This window comes from Nilaparvata lugens, chromosome 9 (genome assembly GCF_014356525.2).
Source record: "Nilaparvata lugens isolate BPH chromosome 9, ASM1435652v1, whole genome shotgun sequence".
Classification (NCBI taxonomy): Eukaryota; Metazoa; Arthropoda; class Insecta; order Hemiptera; family Delphacidae; genus Nilaparvata; species Nilaparvata lugens.
Window position 1 is genome coordinate 15,489,166 of NC_052512.1, and position 18,572 is coordinate 15,507,737.

The 18,572-nt window shown below is 35.1% G+C and overlaps 1 protein-coding gene across 1 annotated transcript in view; it reads left to right on the forward strand.

Moving 5' to 3' along the window:
• The first annotated feature begins 3,442 nt into the window (after positions 1 to 3,442).
• LOC120353058 overlaps positions 3,443 to 18,572 on the forward strand; it is a 115,379-nt gene continuing 100,249 nt past the window's right edge. The window contains 2 exon segments of the mRNA XM_039435544.1: positions 3,443 to 3,673; positions 14,605 to 14,652. Of these exon segments, the coding sequence (XP_039291478.1) occupies positions 3,641 to 3,673; positions 14,605 to 14,652 (81 nt within the window). The 5' untranslated portion in view covers positions 3,443 to 3,640.

Genomic DNA, 18,572 nt, shown 5'->3' on the forward strand with positions numbered 1-18,572 from the left:
CATTATTAAAAATAACATAGTTTAATCATTATTTTTAATCTGTTTGAAATGGTTACCATGGTTACCACAGTCTTACCCACTTATTTATTAACACTGGCTGAAGATGATGTCCACATGAGCTCTAGGCTTGTGCACAGGTAATGATGATATCAGGTGAGTGGACCTTTAGGTGGGTTGTAAAATAATTTCAAACTCAAAAATTATAATCAAAGATCTTTGGTCACCCTTACAGAGGGAGAACCAGGCCCATGGAGCTTAACTTTATAGCTTATCAGCCATGGAACATCTCATATTTGAATTTACCGCCTTAAACAGCTATTGACATGCAAAATTGATAAAAGGGAAAATTATTTTCAAAAATATTATTATCTTATCATAGAGATTAGATAAGACATGTCATGACATGATAAGGATCAAAAATTAAAAATTTATACAGGTTAGGTTAGGTTAGATTAGATAAGGGGTGGCCAGACATGTCTGAACATGCCTACTCATCCTCGGTGGGCCCAGAACCGCTTTTTTATATCTACTCAGTTCTCCTGAAATTTTTACAGATATGGGACTTTTGGCAGTTGATAGAGCTTATCAATGACTTTTTTAGTTATGAATTTGATCAAAATCATTGGAACCGTTTTTGAGAAAATCGCAAAAAACCCTGTTTTAGACAACATTTTCGATATTTTAGCCGCCATCTTGAATTGCATTTGATCGAAATTGTTCGTGTCGGATCCTTATATTGTTAGGATCTCACGTTCCAGATTTCAAGTCATTCTGTTAATTGGGTAGATGAGATATCGTGTACATAGACACATAATACAGACCAATACCCAAAAACCCCTTTTTTGACTCAGGGGACCTTGAAACGTTTAGAAACTGGGGTACCTCAATTTTTTTTGGAAAGCAATACCTTCCTTACCTATGGTAATAGGACAAGGAAAGTAAAATCAGTATTGCATTGTAGGCCTACTTTGTGTCAATAATCTTGATTGGATCCCAATCTCTATCACTCTGAACCGACTATCAATTTATGCTATCATCGAGTTTTGAGAAGAATATGCCAATTATTCAAAACATAATTATCATTTAGGGCCGGTTTCCGACCTCGGGATTCAGCTCAGTTCTAGACTTTAAACAGCTGGAGTCAGAAAATCGGCTTTCCGAAACAGGGCGTAGTCACAGTCCACGTTCAAATTATATTTCGAAAAACCAGAAAATTGAACATAAAATGGAATGAAAAGAAATTAGTGTAAAGTCACAGCTATTTTGAATTATTGATGAATGTATCATTCCGTTAAGGAGCACGGAGAAACATTTTTAATTAAAGAGATGAGGGAAAAAAGATTATCATAAAAACTGGGACTTTGCCCCACTTGGGAAAGTCAATTTTCTGACTCCAGCTGTTAATCAAAAACGTAATTGGTTCAAAAGAAAAATGTAAAAATCAAGTGATGAACAGGTGATCAATTGATGTCAGAAAGGTTAAAAATTTAGTCAATAAAAACCGTTATATTATAGCCACCTCCAATACAAGGCCCCGGCCTACGATATTGCAACGTCACAGCGTAGGCCTAGAATCTAAAGGTGCGTACAGATATACGCGCCGCGTACATGAGCAATCCACTTTTAATCAGCTGACTATATCTGTATTTTTACAGAAACGGTAAGATACAGATATAAAAAGCTTGGCATCAGCTGATTAAAAGTGAATTGCTAATGTTTGTGGTGCGTAAATCTGTACGCACCTTAATACATGATTGGTGAAAAAAATTTGAAAAATTCTGGTGTGGTACACACACACAACTTTCCTTGCTCATTGAACTGTAAGCCCCGTTCTTAAACGAGAATAATTTAGATGAATAACATAATGACGACTGGTGGCAACATAATTATTTGAAACTACGATCAGACTTCTGTATATGTGTATATATAATTGTTTTCAGAGTACTTTTTCCTTTGTGTAAGTTGTGAAATTCGATGACTTTTTTTAAAAGTCGTCGAAACGGCTGTTCTACAGATGAAATATCTCGACTATGTGCTCTTTTTATTAACTGCTCTACCTACCTACCTCATGAACGAGAAGGAGGTTACAAAGTCCATTTCTCAAGGATGGGGTGGACCCCCCATTAGTTTCACAGAAGGAAGACTCATGCCAGTTGATAGAGCTAATAAAATAATAACTATACAGGATATGAATTTGGAAAAAATCGGTCAAGTCATTTTTGAGAAAATCGTGAAAAACATGTTTTTTTAGTAATTATTAGCCATTTTTCTCTAGAATATTACGGAACTCCTGCAATTTTCCCAGAATTGAGACTCATGTCAATTGATAGGGCTTATAAATAGCTATACATGGTATAAATTTGAAGAAAATCGTTAGAGCCGTTTCCGAGAAAATCTTGAAAATAATGGTTTTTTAGTGATTATCCGCCACTTATCTCAAGAATATTACGGAGCTCCTGCAATTTTCCCAGAAATGAGACTCATGTCAGTTGATAGGGCTAATAAATAGCTATACATGGTATAAATTTGAAAGAAATCGTTAGAGCCATTTTCGAGAAAACCGTGAAAAACATGGTTTTTTAGTAATTATCCGCCATTTTTTCCGCCATTTTGAATTCAATTTTACTAAATTTCTTATTGTCGGATCCTCATGGTATAAGGACCATAAGTTTAAAATTTCAAGTTAATCAGTTAATTAGGAATGGAGTTCACAGACATACACACACAGACCAACACCCAAAAATCATGTTTTTGGACTCAGGGACCTTGAAACGTATAGAAAACTTGAAATTGGGGTACCAATTTTTTTTGGAAAGCAATACATTCCTTACCTACGGTAAAAGGGCAAGGAAAGTAAAAATACCAGCTGATCTTTTTCACCAATCCTGTATTGGATTCTAGGCCTACACTGCGACGTTGCAATATCGTAGGCCGGGGCCTTGAATTAGAGATGGCTATGGTTAGGTTTAGGGTAATATTCACATATTTTTCTGGTAGAAAAAGTTAAAATTATGTAATAAAATCTTTAAAATTGTGTGATAGAAAAGCTAAAATTATGTGATGAAAAGGTTAAAATTATGTGATAAAGACGTGAAAAACGTTAAAATGTAGTGATTGAAAAACGTTATTTTCACATACTTTTTCTACGTTTTTTTCGTAAAAAAGAGCGACATTTGTATGTAAAAATCACGTGAGAAAAGTACATTTTTCATGTTATAATAACATTAAAAATGTCAAAAGGAATTGTGATTTTCATTGATTTTTTCGTTTGTGTGCTATCTGGGTTGAATTGTCAAGATTTCACATCAAATAAAAAATAGACTTGTATACTCTGCGAACAATACATCCAATCATATGTACAATATTTATCGAAATAAGCATTCAATATAGTAGAGCTCTAACAACTATTTACTTTCTTACTGGTTCAAGCAATCAGTTGTATTGTCAATATTTCACATAAAAGAGGACTCCATTTTCCTACTGTCAGAGTCATTATCCACGTCCCTAAAACAACGTTTCATTCTTCAAGGCTTTATCCTCCAAACTAGTCCACATCGTCTGGACTTCATCTTCTAGACTTCACTTCTAAACTTCATCTTCTAGATTTCACTTAGACTCCATCCTTTAGAGCAAGTGCAATATGCATATCTCCACTATTTGCTCACTGACTATTGTAAGTACTCCATATATCTATAAGATTTTCTCCTCCAGTTTCCTCATTTTTCTCGAGAACTAATCCAGGAAAAATTCTATTTTTGTCACATCTTTTCACAGGACTGCGATTTCGTGTTGAAATCAACAATATAGAGCTTCGCTCTGGAGTGTAAGAGCATAGATAATTGGTATCGAAGGATTGAATTTATAGTTTATATCTATTTATTCATTTTTTCAGCCGTACAATTATTTTTACAGTTATATGAGGAGGCACAACAGGCTTATGCCCAAAACTGTCACTTTTCAAATTTATACTACAGTCCAAATCAAAATCTAGGTCAAGCTACTATCACTCATCAAAATAAAAATTTATACACACTCCAAAAACAAAAACAAAAATATCATCAATTACAAATAGAACGATATACTATGAATTCGATTTAGAATGACATACTATGTTTGCTACAATATTTGTTAATATACTATGTAGTGTGCCAAAGAAGATAATTTTGAATAAAATTTAGAATTTAGAAATAGGCCGACACATCTAGAAAATACCTGAGTCTATACCTAATTCATGCAGGTGAACGGGCTAGAGTCAAGAAAACTTCAATTAATCTTGCCATGCCTGATTTAATAGGTTTATACTATAGAAAATCACTACAATTTGAAATAATTGAAAAATACAAACAGTTTCAATAAACATTGGCAACTAAAATCGAACAACAGAAACAACAATTTCATGTTACTTTGTTGACATTCTTCATCTGATTCGGGGGCGCATTACTATCCCCGTTTAGATAGCAATACGTCACAAAACCAAACAATATCAGTCATCAAATAACAAATAATTAACTTCAACATAAAATTACTCAAGAAAGAAAAAAACCCGTTGAACCCAAATTTCGTCGATAGTAACCCATATAACCCATTTCATAATAATTTTGAATCCCCACTTTTTATTGACATTCTCGAATGAACCTTTGTTTCACTACACTGCACTTTCGTTGGTTTGTACGTTGCTTTATCGTCGGGGTTACAGTACCTTGTTTTTGGCGGTGAGCTTTTACCGGTTGAATTTGGCTTGACGGCGACGTCCTCTTACGTCCCTAGACCTGTCGTCTGAACGGGTGTCTTGAAGCGGTTTTACATAAAGTTGCGGAACCAAAGGGGTGGTAGTACAAGAAGTTGGTTTGGGAACACACATGAACCGCTGTAAATAAATGTATTACAGCATTAATTTCTAACTCTTCCTACAATTCATCAAAAGCTAAAACAGGAGTTATCTATTGATTACAATTAATTAAATTCTCTCATTCTTTGAATCCTCATTTTATATAGATTTTTATCTTTAAACTACTGATTCTTTTTATCAGAATTAATGGATCTTTCTTCACAAATAATTCAAATTGGAATGATGCTAACTTATATGATATTTTTCGTTTGGTTTGCGAAATCAAATATAATTTTTCATATAGTAGCTCGGCTAGTATTGTTGGAAACTTGTGCGCCAGCCAACATTTATTTTATTTATTATTTATGAACTATAGGACGCAATCCAAGTGTAAATAACGGGCATTCGCCCAAAACTGCTCAGAACCTTAATTAAAAATGAACATTCCAGAGTTTATGATTTGATTTACCTACAAATACAAGTCCAAAAACTAGTATCAACTGAAATTATGAATCTATCACCTAATAAAACAAGACACTTTATAACACAATAAAAGAAAAAAAATATTGAAAATTTCACTTTAAGGAAAGATAATGTTTGCCTTATAAGATTCATCTTGTGGAATTTTTACCTTTAATTAAATAAAATTAGTAAACACATAGAAAGTAATTTAAATTGTATTAAAATTTGAACATTCATTAATATTAATTTCCTGGAAAAGAAAAACTTTCTTCTTCGTCTATTAAGATTTCTATCATAAAAAATTTACTAAATCATTCGACAGCCTTAATGACATAAGAAAACAGAGTCTGAAAAATATAAATTAAAAAATGTCATAAACTCCATATGAACATAATCTTAAAAGTTTCATTCCAATTTAAAGGCTATCTTCCTGACTTTCAGCAATACTCTACGATAATATATCTCCAGAAACAATAACTCAAATGTAACGTAACTGAAAACTTTCTATACTTCTGTAGAAAAAAATTTATAAGTATCTTCCATCACTAATAAAATCAAAAGGATTATTCTCAATCAATATTATTAACTTGAAAAATAACAGGCTTAATTAATTCAATACTCTTATGGAAGTTTCAATCAATTAAATTCCCTAAATTATATTTTAACCTTATTTTACGTACCTTAGCGGTTATTGAAGAAACAATTATTCGTACATGATGAAGAAACACAATTAAACCTTTCAGGACATGGCACTACTAGTAAATTTAAACATTAATAAAAATAAAACTAGCTCCTACATTAACTAAAAATGATATAAACTCATAAACTTGCCCAAAAAGGGCGAAACATAATGACTACATCTTTACTCTCGTAGTGCTCCTAGCAAAGTGTCCTCCGGAACGTAATCTGGTCTCTCAACTGGGGAATCCCCACTACTGTATTTAGAAACAGGTCTCCTATTGGGCGAATGGAATCAATTTGACCAATCGTCGCGTGGCTTCTACAGCCTTTGGACCAAATAGTAACTGCAAAATCGGTAGTTTGTTATAATTTCAATGCTTGCTGTTTTCCAACTTATCGCATTTTATGTCGCGACAAGAAGGCTAAGTTTTAGAGATAATTCCATAATCTACATTCCTCGACGACTCGGAGCCACAATTTTTAAATATCTATCATGGGAAACTCGAAGTCATGGCCGTTCATAATAGAGAGAGAAAATAATTTATTTCGCTAACTCACTTACAATAATGGCTCTAGTCTATTGCGTATTAAATTTACTATTATAACTTGGGAAAAGGCCTGAATTAAAGAGAGTGCAAAAGACGGTTTCAAAACTTGAAGAATGCAGGGCTACATAATCCCTCGATGAAGGTAGTGAGTTGGAGCGAAGACGAACGATCAAAACCAAGTTTATGAGAGATGAAGCAGGGGGTAAAAGCAGTATTGTACAATGCAAAACCAAAAAACAAGCTATAAAAGTTTGGACCTGAAAACAATCTAATTGGGACAATCGACGAAAACCTTTAAAAAATATGCAATGTATTCTAAAGATATAAATGAAGAAAGAATGACAAAAAACAAGAATGAACAACAAGTCAGCTGATCGAAATAAAGATGGCAGAAGAAGCACGCCAAGATTCAAACACTGCCAGAGCGAATACTACAAAGAAGCTGAAAAGTGAAGAGTGGACGGCAGACGAAATCTAACATAGACTGAGCCCCGTTGGGAAATTCGTGAATTTTCCAACAAATGAGAAATAAAAAATATGTTAGATGAGTGTGTTGTCAATTTCATCATCAAATGGAAGTGGAGCCATCCTAGAAATAGCGCATTCATAGACTCCTGACTCAGTGAACACAGAGATCACTCTGACCTTACCATCAGAGCCACTCACAACATTTGTTATATGGCCAAGCCTCCAAGCGGCTGGGGGAGTGCCAGGGTCTTTCAACAGAACCAAAGTGCCAATTTTAATATTATCTGAGGAAGATGTCCATTTGTGTTTCTTCTGAAGAGTCACAAGTTACTCATGTGACCATCGTTCCCACAGTTGCTTGTTCATGTCATTAATTATGTTCCAATGTTGAATATGATTAATATGTTTTGAGTTGATTGTTTTGACTGGAAGGGCATTGAATACCGCATGAAGTGGAATGTAATAAGTCTTCCCACTGGGAGTAGGAGGGTCAACAGGACTCATATGTCCTATCTCTTGATATTCCTGCATGAATTCAGTGTACTGAGATTTCAATTCAGCATTCTTAGACAGCTTGGTTTCCAATGAATTGGAGTGTTTTTTGGCTTGAAATTGGGATTTACCCAAATCAGAAAAGTTGTCTTTTTGGGGCAATGATACAATAAATCGTCCATCATCACCACAAATAGTGGTTTCATCATAATGCTTTTCAACCCTGACCGTTTCAGGAGCTGGAGGAGCAGGTTGAGACAGTTCTTCAATCTGCCAGAATCGTTCCAATTGGTTGGAAATCTCAATACTAGAAATAAAGTTGGAATTGACATGATTAGAACGAGGGATGGGTAATGAAAATTGAAATGCACCAAAAACAATCCAACCCAACCTGATGTTTTGAAGAATGGGTAATGAGGGATCTAAAGTGAGTTGGCCACAAGTCATGATTGCAGCAAACACTGATGCTCCTAATAACAAATCTATCCCTTTAGACTGATGGAAGTATGGATCAGCTAATCTAAGTTCAGTGGGGATGTTAAATTTACCAATATCCAAATTATATGGAGGTAGACTTAATGCTATTTTGCTGACTACAAGACAATTGATAGCAGCAGCCCAATTTTGATCAACAGATTTGACTGTGACTGAGTGTGCCACAGTGGCTTTAGTTACATCGTTGGAAACAGTGTGAATGAAATTGTCACCATGAATGGGAGGCAGAGCTAAGCAGCTTGCTAACTTCTCAGAAATTAGACAGGAATCACTTCCGGTATCTAACAGCGCACGACATAGGTTGACCATGAGAATTGATGACTATGACCTCGGCAGTTGGCATTATAGCAATTGAGTTGCTTTGATTTTGCAATGATGAACTGCGAGAGGCATAGACTGCAGCACATTTTGTGGTTGGAGTCCCAACTGACAGTGAAGATTGAGATGAACTAGGTTTTGACACAATTTCAGTATTAGTGCATGGTTCAGCAGGAGCCCGAGCACTAGTGAATTTTGAAAAATGCTCAATGGAAGCATCAGAGCTTGAACCTGGTCTTGAATTTTGTGACAAGTTACGTGATTGAATACTATTATTAGAGACATTCCTATCATTGTTTGAACGATTATTAGATGAGTCATCATGAAGCACTGTGTGATGTGGTTTACCACAGCGCTTGCAGGAACCAGAGCAGTGGTGCTCTCGACTGTATGGCCTCAAGCAATTGAAGCATAGACTCTTCTGACGAACTGAAACCAATCTACCAGCAGGAGCAAGCTTTAGAAGACCAGAGCAGTTGAAGATATTGTGTGATGAATCCTTACAGAAGGTACATGAGAATGTTTTCTGGAAATTGGAAAATCTGTTAGACACATTTTGAGCATAACTAACTGGTTTAGTCTGCTGATTATTTACATGATTATTCTTACTGATTGAAGTCTGATGATTAGAAGTATGCAACTTCTGAGTGGTTTGAATATTACCATTGAAATTGAATGCAACGGCCTGAGCAACCTTATGCTGCGACTCCATGAAATTCCACAAATTCTCCAATGATGGCTTATCTTTGAGAGAATTGTATCTTTCCCAATCCCTGAGTGTGGCAGAATCAAACCGAGAGATGATGACATACATGTATAACAGATCCTTGATTTCAATGTTCAAATCAAGCGATTCAAAAGCATTGATATTTAACTTTTCATGATCAATGAAAGCTCGCCATGAGGAAGCCAGCTTAGAATTGAGACTAGGTGGAGATAATATAGCAGCAACATGGGTGTCAGCTATCAAGAAGAGATTGTCATACCTAGATTTCAAAAGTGACCAAGCCAACTGAAAATCATCGGCAGGTACATTGGCTACCCTATGTAATGCTACACCAGAAAGCACTTGTTTCAAGTATTGAAATTTTACATTGTCAGCAACAGAAGTGTTGTCAGCTACAATGGAGGAACATGCTGATCTGAATTCCAGCCAGTGTTCAAATTCACCATTGAACCTGGGAAGGGGAATCTCTGGCAATTTGAAATGCTGAAATTGAAATGTTGATGGAGTGGCCATCTGAAAACTTGAATGAGGTTTAATTTGGTTAGTATTATTTACATTGGGTGTCATTTGCACCATGTTAGGAATCTGTATGTGCTGTTGATCAAGATTCATAGCTTGAGGAACTGGAGATATATTTACTGTCTGATTGTTTGCAGAACTATCTTGAGATAATTCTTGATTGCAAAATGCTTGTTGCTGGAGCATTTGTTGTTGATTTTCAAAAGTTTCACAAATAATATTCAGTTTAGCCATCATAGATGTGAATTTCTTTGAAAAGCTAGTATGAATGTCCTGGTCTATTGACTCAGGATCAATCTCAAAGTAACTATCATCATAGAGTTGCTCAAGTTTGATCAGGCAACTGCGCACTGTCAATAAAGTTTGATAGTCTTCATTTGAATTTACAACAAAGTTATAGTAGTCATCATATTGTCTATTAACCTCCTTAACAATGCCTAGCCATCGACGCACAAGCTGCTCTGATTTAGCTTTTGGAGACATGATTTTAATCAAGTTATGAATGCAAACTTATAAAAATAATTTGAGCGATACGACCTGACTTGCCAGAGCTTTACAATGATTAGCACTACTCACTTGTCCCAAATGGTTTGATGTGGAGTCAATTGAGATTGAAGGACACCAGCCTTGAGTGTGCAGTTTGGGTAGTCAGCTGGGCAATCGAGACACCATATAAGTGATAGCGGCACAGTGCAGTGAGATGACAGCAAAGTTTCCTTAAAACCAAATACACAGTGTATTAATCCTAGGTGTAAATTGATACAACATAACATAAGACAGCTATGTGAATGATAAGTAAGTGCTAAGTCATTTGGCATTGATAATTTGGCAAAGTGTTGCTATTTAGAATTTCAAACACAATTTTAATTGTGTTCGACCTGACTTGCCAGAGCTTTACAATGATTAGCACTACTCACTTGTCCCAAATGGTTTGATGTGGAGTCAATTGAGATTGAAGGACACCAGCCTTGAGTGTGCAGTTTGGGTAGTCAGCTGGGCAATCGAGACACCATATAAGTGATAGCGGCACAGTGCAGTGAGATGACAGCAAAGTATCCTTAAAACCAAATACACAGTGTATTAATCCTAGGTGTAAATTGATACAACATAACATAAGACAGCTATGTGAATGATAAGTAAGTGCCAAGTCATTTGGCATTGATAATTTGGCAAAGTGTTGCTATTTAGAATTTCAAACACAATTTTAATTTTGAGGATTGCTAATCCCATTGATGGCATGGAGGACCATGAATTTTATATATGATTTGGATGGAAAGAGCAGTGGACTTTGGTAATAGATTGATGAAACAGCTAAGAGTGTTATTTCTGAATCCAACCCAATCACACATAAAGTTTTAAATGATTGTTGTACATTCAAAATTGATCAGAAATTGAATGCAAAACGATCATTGAAGTTACTGGTAGCTAGATAGCTTAGGGAAAATCAATTAATATATGAATACTAGGAAAGGTCAATGCCAAATGAGAACAATAGGTTTATAATCATTAGAGTATATTTCGAAAAATCAAAGATTGGTGCAAGGAAAAACTTGAACATACAAAAGTTCTAGAAGTGCAAGTAAACATATACTGAGTCAAAAATGATTGACAATAATAATAATTAAATTTATGAAATTCAAAAAAATTAATATCTACACTTTAAAATATGATGTTTTTTAAATGTGAGCAATCACCAATCAATCTGATGCTAAAATTTCTTAATACTTGTGAGTTGTATTTAAAAGTAAGCAAAATTTCAAATAAAATAGATGAGAACTAATTATTGGAAAATAATAAAAAGAATTGAGTGTGAAAACCATTCAATGAAATTTGATATAAGTGATGTTACTGGAATGCAATTTTAACGAGAAATACAATACTGACAATACAATCTTGAAAGTGACCTATAGTGCAGTTATGACTTATAGTGCAGTTAATGGAAGTATAATTGAATCAAATCTAATTGTAAAACTTGAAATAATCTTCAAAATTGAATAATATGTAATATTTGAATATTGAGATACTAAAGATAATATATAATATTTGAATATTGAGATACGAAAAATAAGAAAATGTTACAAAGATTCTTGTGAGTCCAGATTGGAGAATAGAATTAAGAACAAATTGATTGAGGCTGTTATAATTGAATTGATTAACTAGAGTTTGTAAAAAAGGCTTGGAATCGCTAAACGTTAGCATTCATGATAAGAAAATTCTTACAAATCCAAACAAGAGAATGGAACTAAGATCCAAAATAATTATTGAAGCTGATAATATTGAAAAGATTCACAAAAATTTGGTGTACAAAATACATGATAATTCAGGTTTGAACCAGTGAATGGCAATGGGAAAAAGGTTGCTAAATTACAAAATGACACAATGTAATTGGCCTATGAATAAATGGTCAATAAAATCTGATTTTTAGGTTAACTATTTTGAAAATCAAAAACAGTAGATAATATGTGTATGTAAAAGAAAAGGTAAAATTAATACACAATACTTAGCTCAATGTAAGGCTAGCAGCTTCAAAGTTCCAAGAGATAGGACATGCCCAGGCCAGGACATGTCGATGGGAAACTGCAGCAGAGGCAGGACTACCAGAGGAGCAAATGTTCTCACGAATCAAGAGAAACATGGAGTTGAGTGAGGATCCAAAATGATGAAGTCGTTCCAAGGGAAGAATAACGGCAACAATGTGGCTAGTGGTGAACAGCTACGACAATCTTATGTGAATAGCTTGGAGCACAACTCAAATTTGTGAAAAGTGAGTTAGAATCGCAGAACAAATGTTTGAGAGATGCAATTTGATTGAAATTCATTGAAACCTGAGTCCAAAGTATCTTGGAAAAAACACTTGAGTAGACATGAAACATGTAGTTACGACGCACTGAATTGAAAGTTATGAAAATTTAAGACTTCGAAGTTTAAAACTCAAGATTGATTGTTGACTTGATTCTAGACACTTCATAACATTTGAAAGGTGATCTGAAGATTGAAATTGAGTGCAAAAGACGGTTTCAAAACTTGAAGAATGCAGGGCTACATAATCCCTCGATGAAGCTAGTGAGTTGGAGCGAAGACAAACAAACAAAACCAAGTTTATGAGAGATGAAGCAGAGGGTAAAAGCAGTATTGTGCAACGCAAAACCAAAAAACAAGCTATAAAAGTTTGGACCTGAAAACAATCTAATTGGGACAATCGACGAAAACCTTGAAAAAATATGCAATGTATTCTAAAGATATAAATGAAGAAAGAATGATGAAAAACAAGGACGAACAACAAGTCAGCTGATCAAAATAAAGTTGGCAGCGGAAGCGCACCAAGATTCAAACATTGCCAGAGTGACTACTACGAAGAAGCTGAAAAGTGAAGAATGGACGGCAGACGAAATCTAACACACATCATCAATTACAAATAGAATGATATACTATGAATTCAATTTAGAATGACATACCGGTACTATGTTTGCTACAATATTTGTTAATAAATACTATGTAGTATTAGAAATTTGAAGCATGGTGTGCCACAAGGCTCTGTATTGGGCCCCCTGCTCTTCATACTCCTCATGAATGACTTCCCAGACAGCCAGGGGTCCATCCTCTTTGCGGACGACACCACACTGATAGCTAGAGGACGAACAACAGAGGAGGCAGCAGAAAGGTCAGTGGAACAACTAAAGGCAGCAAAGTCCTGGTTTACTGCAGACAGGATGAAGTTAAATGAGGAGAAAACTAACCTTCTGGTATGTTCCCTCAAGAGGACTGCAGTGGAGTCTGATCCTGTGAAGCTGCTGGGTTTTTGGGTTGACAACAAGTTGAGGTGGAGTCAACATGTGGCTGAGGTCTGCAAAAGACTTTCCAGGGTTACGACATTCAGGGTTAAGACATTCCTTATAAGAAAACTGAGACACATTGTCTCCAGGGATTACCTGGTCTCAGCTTATCACTCCCTTTTTCATAGTCACATCTTGTATGGAATCCTCCTGTGGGGACACGCGCCTTATTGCCATGATGTGCTGCTCCTGCAGAAGAAAGCAATCAGGGCCATTACTTTTGCGGACTACAGGGAGCATTGCAGGCCACTCTTCAAGGAACTGAAGATACTCACCATCCACAGCCAATACATCCTGTCCTCCTTGATGTATGTCAGAGACAACCTGCAGCAGCTGTCAACAAGAAATCAGATACACAGCTACAATACACGCCATGCAACTGACCTGGATGTTCCCCGATGTCGGTTGGCTGCTACTCAGAGAGGCTTCCCATCAGCTGCCTTGGGCTTCTACAATGGACTCCCAACTGAAGTAAAAAGTGCATCACGTGCAAGATTCAGCGCTCTCGTCAGGCAAAAGTTGATTGATAGAGCAATTTACTCGTTGGCAGAATTAGCTAATGAGCCTTTATTTTAATGACACAGTCTGTCTGGTAAACCCGGTCAAGGACAACGACAACAAGTATCAAGTACTATGTAGGCTACAATAAATTCTACTATACACCAACAGCATCTAGTTACTATTCCAGACTTTCTGTAGTAAACATGTTTTCTAAAAAAAAAGAGAAATAAATAAAAATATTTTTTTCTTGCTGAACTTTTCTTCCCGTGAGATCATCACCTGAATGATCCCGCACATGCACTCGTTCACTCACTTCCATTACAGTATTGACAGACGACAAAATTTCCAGCTGTTTTTCCAAGGACGAATTTATCCTTTTTATGTCCTTCAGCAAGTTATCCCCAGGGTTGAGACCTAGTGCAATCGAATTCTTATATCATAAACCGGCTTTGTTCCAAATTTCGTGAGAATAGTTGGAGCAGTATTCGAGATCCAGTCACATACAAATAAAAACATAAAAACATCTGAACATATAAACAGAATTTGCTCGTTTAATAGTATAGGATAAGGGAGCAGAAGACTCAACCCAAAATTATGTTTTTTAATATTTTCTGATAAAAAAGTCACATTCTATGAACATCAGGTCAAGTCTTCATTTCTAAGAATTTGGAAAGAGTTGATTATTCTCTTTTTCAATTATGAACACTGAATGGTAATAATTTATTTTTGCAGTTTCTCCCCAGCATTGCGGTAGGAGCAATGCCGGAATCTAAATCATGGGTAAGTGGACTTTCATAATAAAATAATATCGTGTGACCTGGCTGGCTCAAGTCTGGTATCAGAGTTTTCAGGTCGCAACTGATCAATTTCAGAGCCTCTGACATGACCTTACAACTGCTTATAAGGCAGCCGGGGACCTACGGTTTAACATGTCCATACGAAACATGGGAGTGGCCTGATAAAAATATCTTGCCCGGGCTGGGATTCGAACCCGGGCCTTTGTATCAGAAAGCCAGCATCTAATCAACTCAACTACGGCCACTCCATAATATTAAATATCAGCAGGTGTTGAATGTGCTCCACAAGGGTCAGTTGAAACACAAGTAGATTGAATCTAGTTCAACTGTTAAAAATCAGGTGCACTCACACAACTTTCCTTGCTGTTATGAAAATTGATCACCTGACGCTAGTGTTCCCGCGAATCTCAAGTCTACTATGCAAAGATTCGAGCCAGCTGGTGACAGGGCAATAACGCTGGAGACACACTAGGTCTGCTATCTCTTCATAGTGAATCATTTAATAGAATCAACAGTTGCCAACAGTTTGCAATTGGATAATCACATTCTCTCAAATTTCGAGCTTATTTTTAATTCTAGTTGGAAATGTTATTGAACATCATGCTCAATCTATTTTACTGAAATTTCTTGTTTAAATTGTATCTGAAGCCTGATAATTGAGAATCTAAAATCAAACTTTGCATAGATGGGGCGGAGCTCCTGAAATTTTTACAGATAGGCCTATGGGACTTGTGGCAGTTGATAGAACTTATTGATAACTATTTCAGGTATAACTTTAATCAAAATCGTTGGAGCTGTTTACGTTCCAAATTTCAAGTCATTCTGTTAATTGGGAGATGAGATATCGTGTACACAGACGCTCACACACTCACACTCACACACACACACACACACACACACACACACACACACACACACACACACACACACACACACACACACACACACACACACACACACACACACACACACACACACACACACACACACACACACACACACACACACACACACTCACACACACACATACACACACACACACACACACACACACACACACACACACACCACACACACACCACACACACACACACACCACACACACACACACACACACACACACACACACACACACACACACACACACACACACACACACACACACACACACACACAGTTTTTTGGACTCAGGGGACCTTGAAACGTATAGAAATTTACAAATTGGGGTACCTTAATTTTTTTCGGAAAGCAATACTTTCCTTACCCATGGTAATAGGGCAAGAAAAGTAAAAATAGTTTTTTAACAGTTAACAGTTACAAAACTATTTTTAACAGTTAACGGTATTTAAATCAGAAGTATGATTTATTTATTTAATCATTCAGAATTACACAACTTACAGAAAAGTACCACAGGCATATAAGCCCAAAACGGCTCCAATTCTAATTTATACAACAGTTCAAATGTAGCTAGGTTATGTGTCACTCAACATTCTTCAATCACACACTCAATTTTCAATCAAAAACACACAAAAATCATTTTCATATTAAAAATACTTCTAAATTAAATTGAAACAATCACAATTAATTAAAAATTTCAAATTTTGAAAAAACTATAAAATTTTGAGACCGAAAAGACAAACACAATATTGAGAACTCATCACATCTGTAATTATCACAGTTAATACAAATACAAAACTATGTATCTCGGTAACCCGAAATGATAAAAAATTGTACTTGGTCTGGATTTGAAGAACAGAATCTCCTCTTTCATGTGAGGTAATTTATTTTTGTAAAAATATAATGGTGAAGTAAGATACGTTTGTTTAAAAAATGAAGAAACTCGTGATATTTCCCTCATTTTCACAGTCTCGACAGTTTTTCGATAATAAACAGTGATTCAAGATGTACCAAGGTATTCGAGGCAACACAGCTTATAGAGAATGTAATTCTCTTTTATTTGAGACCAATCGCAAGTTTCTATCTTGTATCTTACTCGTTTTAGAGACTCTTGAATAACATTGAAATCACAGAAAAAATGAGAAAATAAAAATTATAATTTTTTCCTACAGTTACCTTGAAAAATGGCCATTCCTGCACTGATTACAGAACGCAAAGAATCACTTTTCCGCTCTAGTGCGGGAAAAATTTTTCTGCACTCCAGAATTGCAACATGGCAACACAAAATAGTTGGTGGGTTATATGGAGGATTAGTGCACGAAAACAAAAACTAAGTTGGTAACAATGACTGTGGTTAGATTTAGATAATCATTTCAATGGCTACCCTACATTTATGATAAAATCCCAATCTAGAAATCCAAAATAAGAATAATGTTCATCTGAATCATAATTAAATAATCATCATTTACATATTCTCATCATTTAATAATAAATAATAGTTTTTTCTATTGATAATATTATTATTTCAACTGCAAGCAATGAGAAAAGTAGCAAATAGACATTATAAAATTCGAATTTTGAGGTTAAATATAAATAAAAAAACATAGGAATACTACAATAAATATTCTCTGTTGTCTATGTTATTTTTATAAATATTTTTCAGTTTACTTTGAGCATTTTTCTTGGTAATTTGATCAAAAGTCCAAATTTCTGAATCCTGTTTCTGTAGTTTTTAGCTGGATGAAACAAACTTAGGTACAATTTTACCTGCTAGGTCGTGCGCTTGTCAGTTCATCCATCTTGCAGCCATCCCAATCAGCTGTTGGCATGTATTTTGAATGTGAATTTTTTGTTCTATCTGTGTTTCTTCTGTTTTCTGGAATGAATAAAAATGAGAACTTTGGCTGAGAATTTTCAACTTCAATTTGATTATTAATTTTCAAATGAATTATGGTTGTTATTAATAACAGCATCACACACACACAAACATTTGATGGATGGAGTAGATATGCTACTTTGGATATGCAAGACTGTGGAAATTAGGGAAATATCATAAATTTCTCATAAGGAAAAAGTTGCATATCTCGTGAAACACTTCAGATAAAAAATCTTAAAAGTAGTCATGTTTGTAGAGGATTTTCTTCTCCTTTCGCTCCCATCAATCATATTTTTTATTTCAATACCGTTCCAAAGTTACAGTCAATTGAAAAAAATGATGATTTTTATTTTCTCATTTTCACTGCGATTTTAATGTTATTCAAGAGTTTCTAAGACGAGTATGATACATGATAGAAACTTGCAATTTGTCTCAAATAGAAGAGAATTACATGCTTTATAAGCTGTGTTGCCTTGAATACCTTGGTACATCTCGCATCACTGTTTATCATCAAAAAACTGTCGAGACTGTGAAGATGAGGAAAATATCACAAGTTTCTTCATTTTTTTAAACAAACATTAGCCTATCTTACTTCATCATTATATTTTTAAAAAAATCATTTACCTCACATGAAAGAGAAGATTCTGTTATTCAAATAAAGACCAAGTAAATTTTCTATCATATCGGGTTTCCAAGATACACAGTTTTGAATATAGAAATTGGCCATTTTTTCGTGTATGTAAATATGGGCTGAAATACACTCAAGGGAGAATTTTTTTTCATCAAATCTTAGCAATGATACATGATTTTGAACCACCTTGACTAGCTGAGGAGAATGAGCTGTAGTACAAGGAGATCAGATCATTCTATCAAAAGTTTAAGTGTTTGAAGTTTTGATCCTTGATGTATCCTTATGTCTAACACCCCCACTAGGAAATACTGAAATTAAATGTATCCAAGAGGTGATTCTCATAGAATATAACCCTCGTAAGATGATTTAATTTGAAATATATGTTTTTCCTTTGCCATGCTACCAATTTCTCCTAAATAGTTTGAATAGCATTTTTCACCTATTAACCTGAAGAAAGTTATCGGCTCCAAAATGGTAAATTCTTGATAAATTATGAATG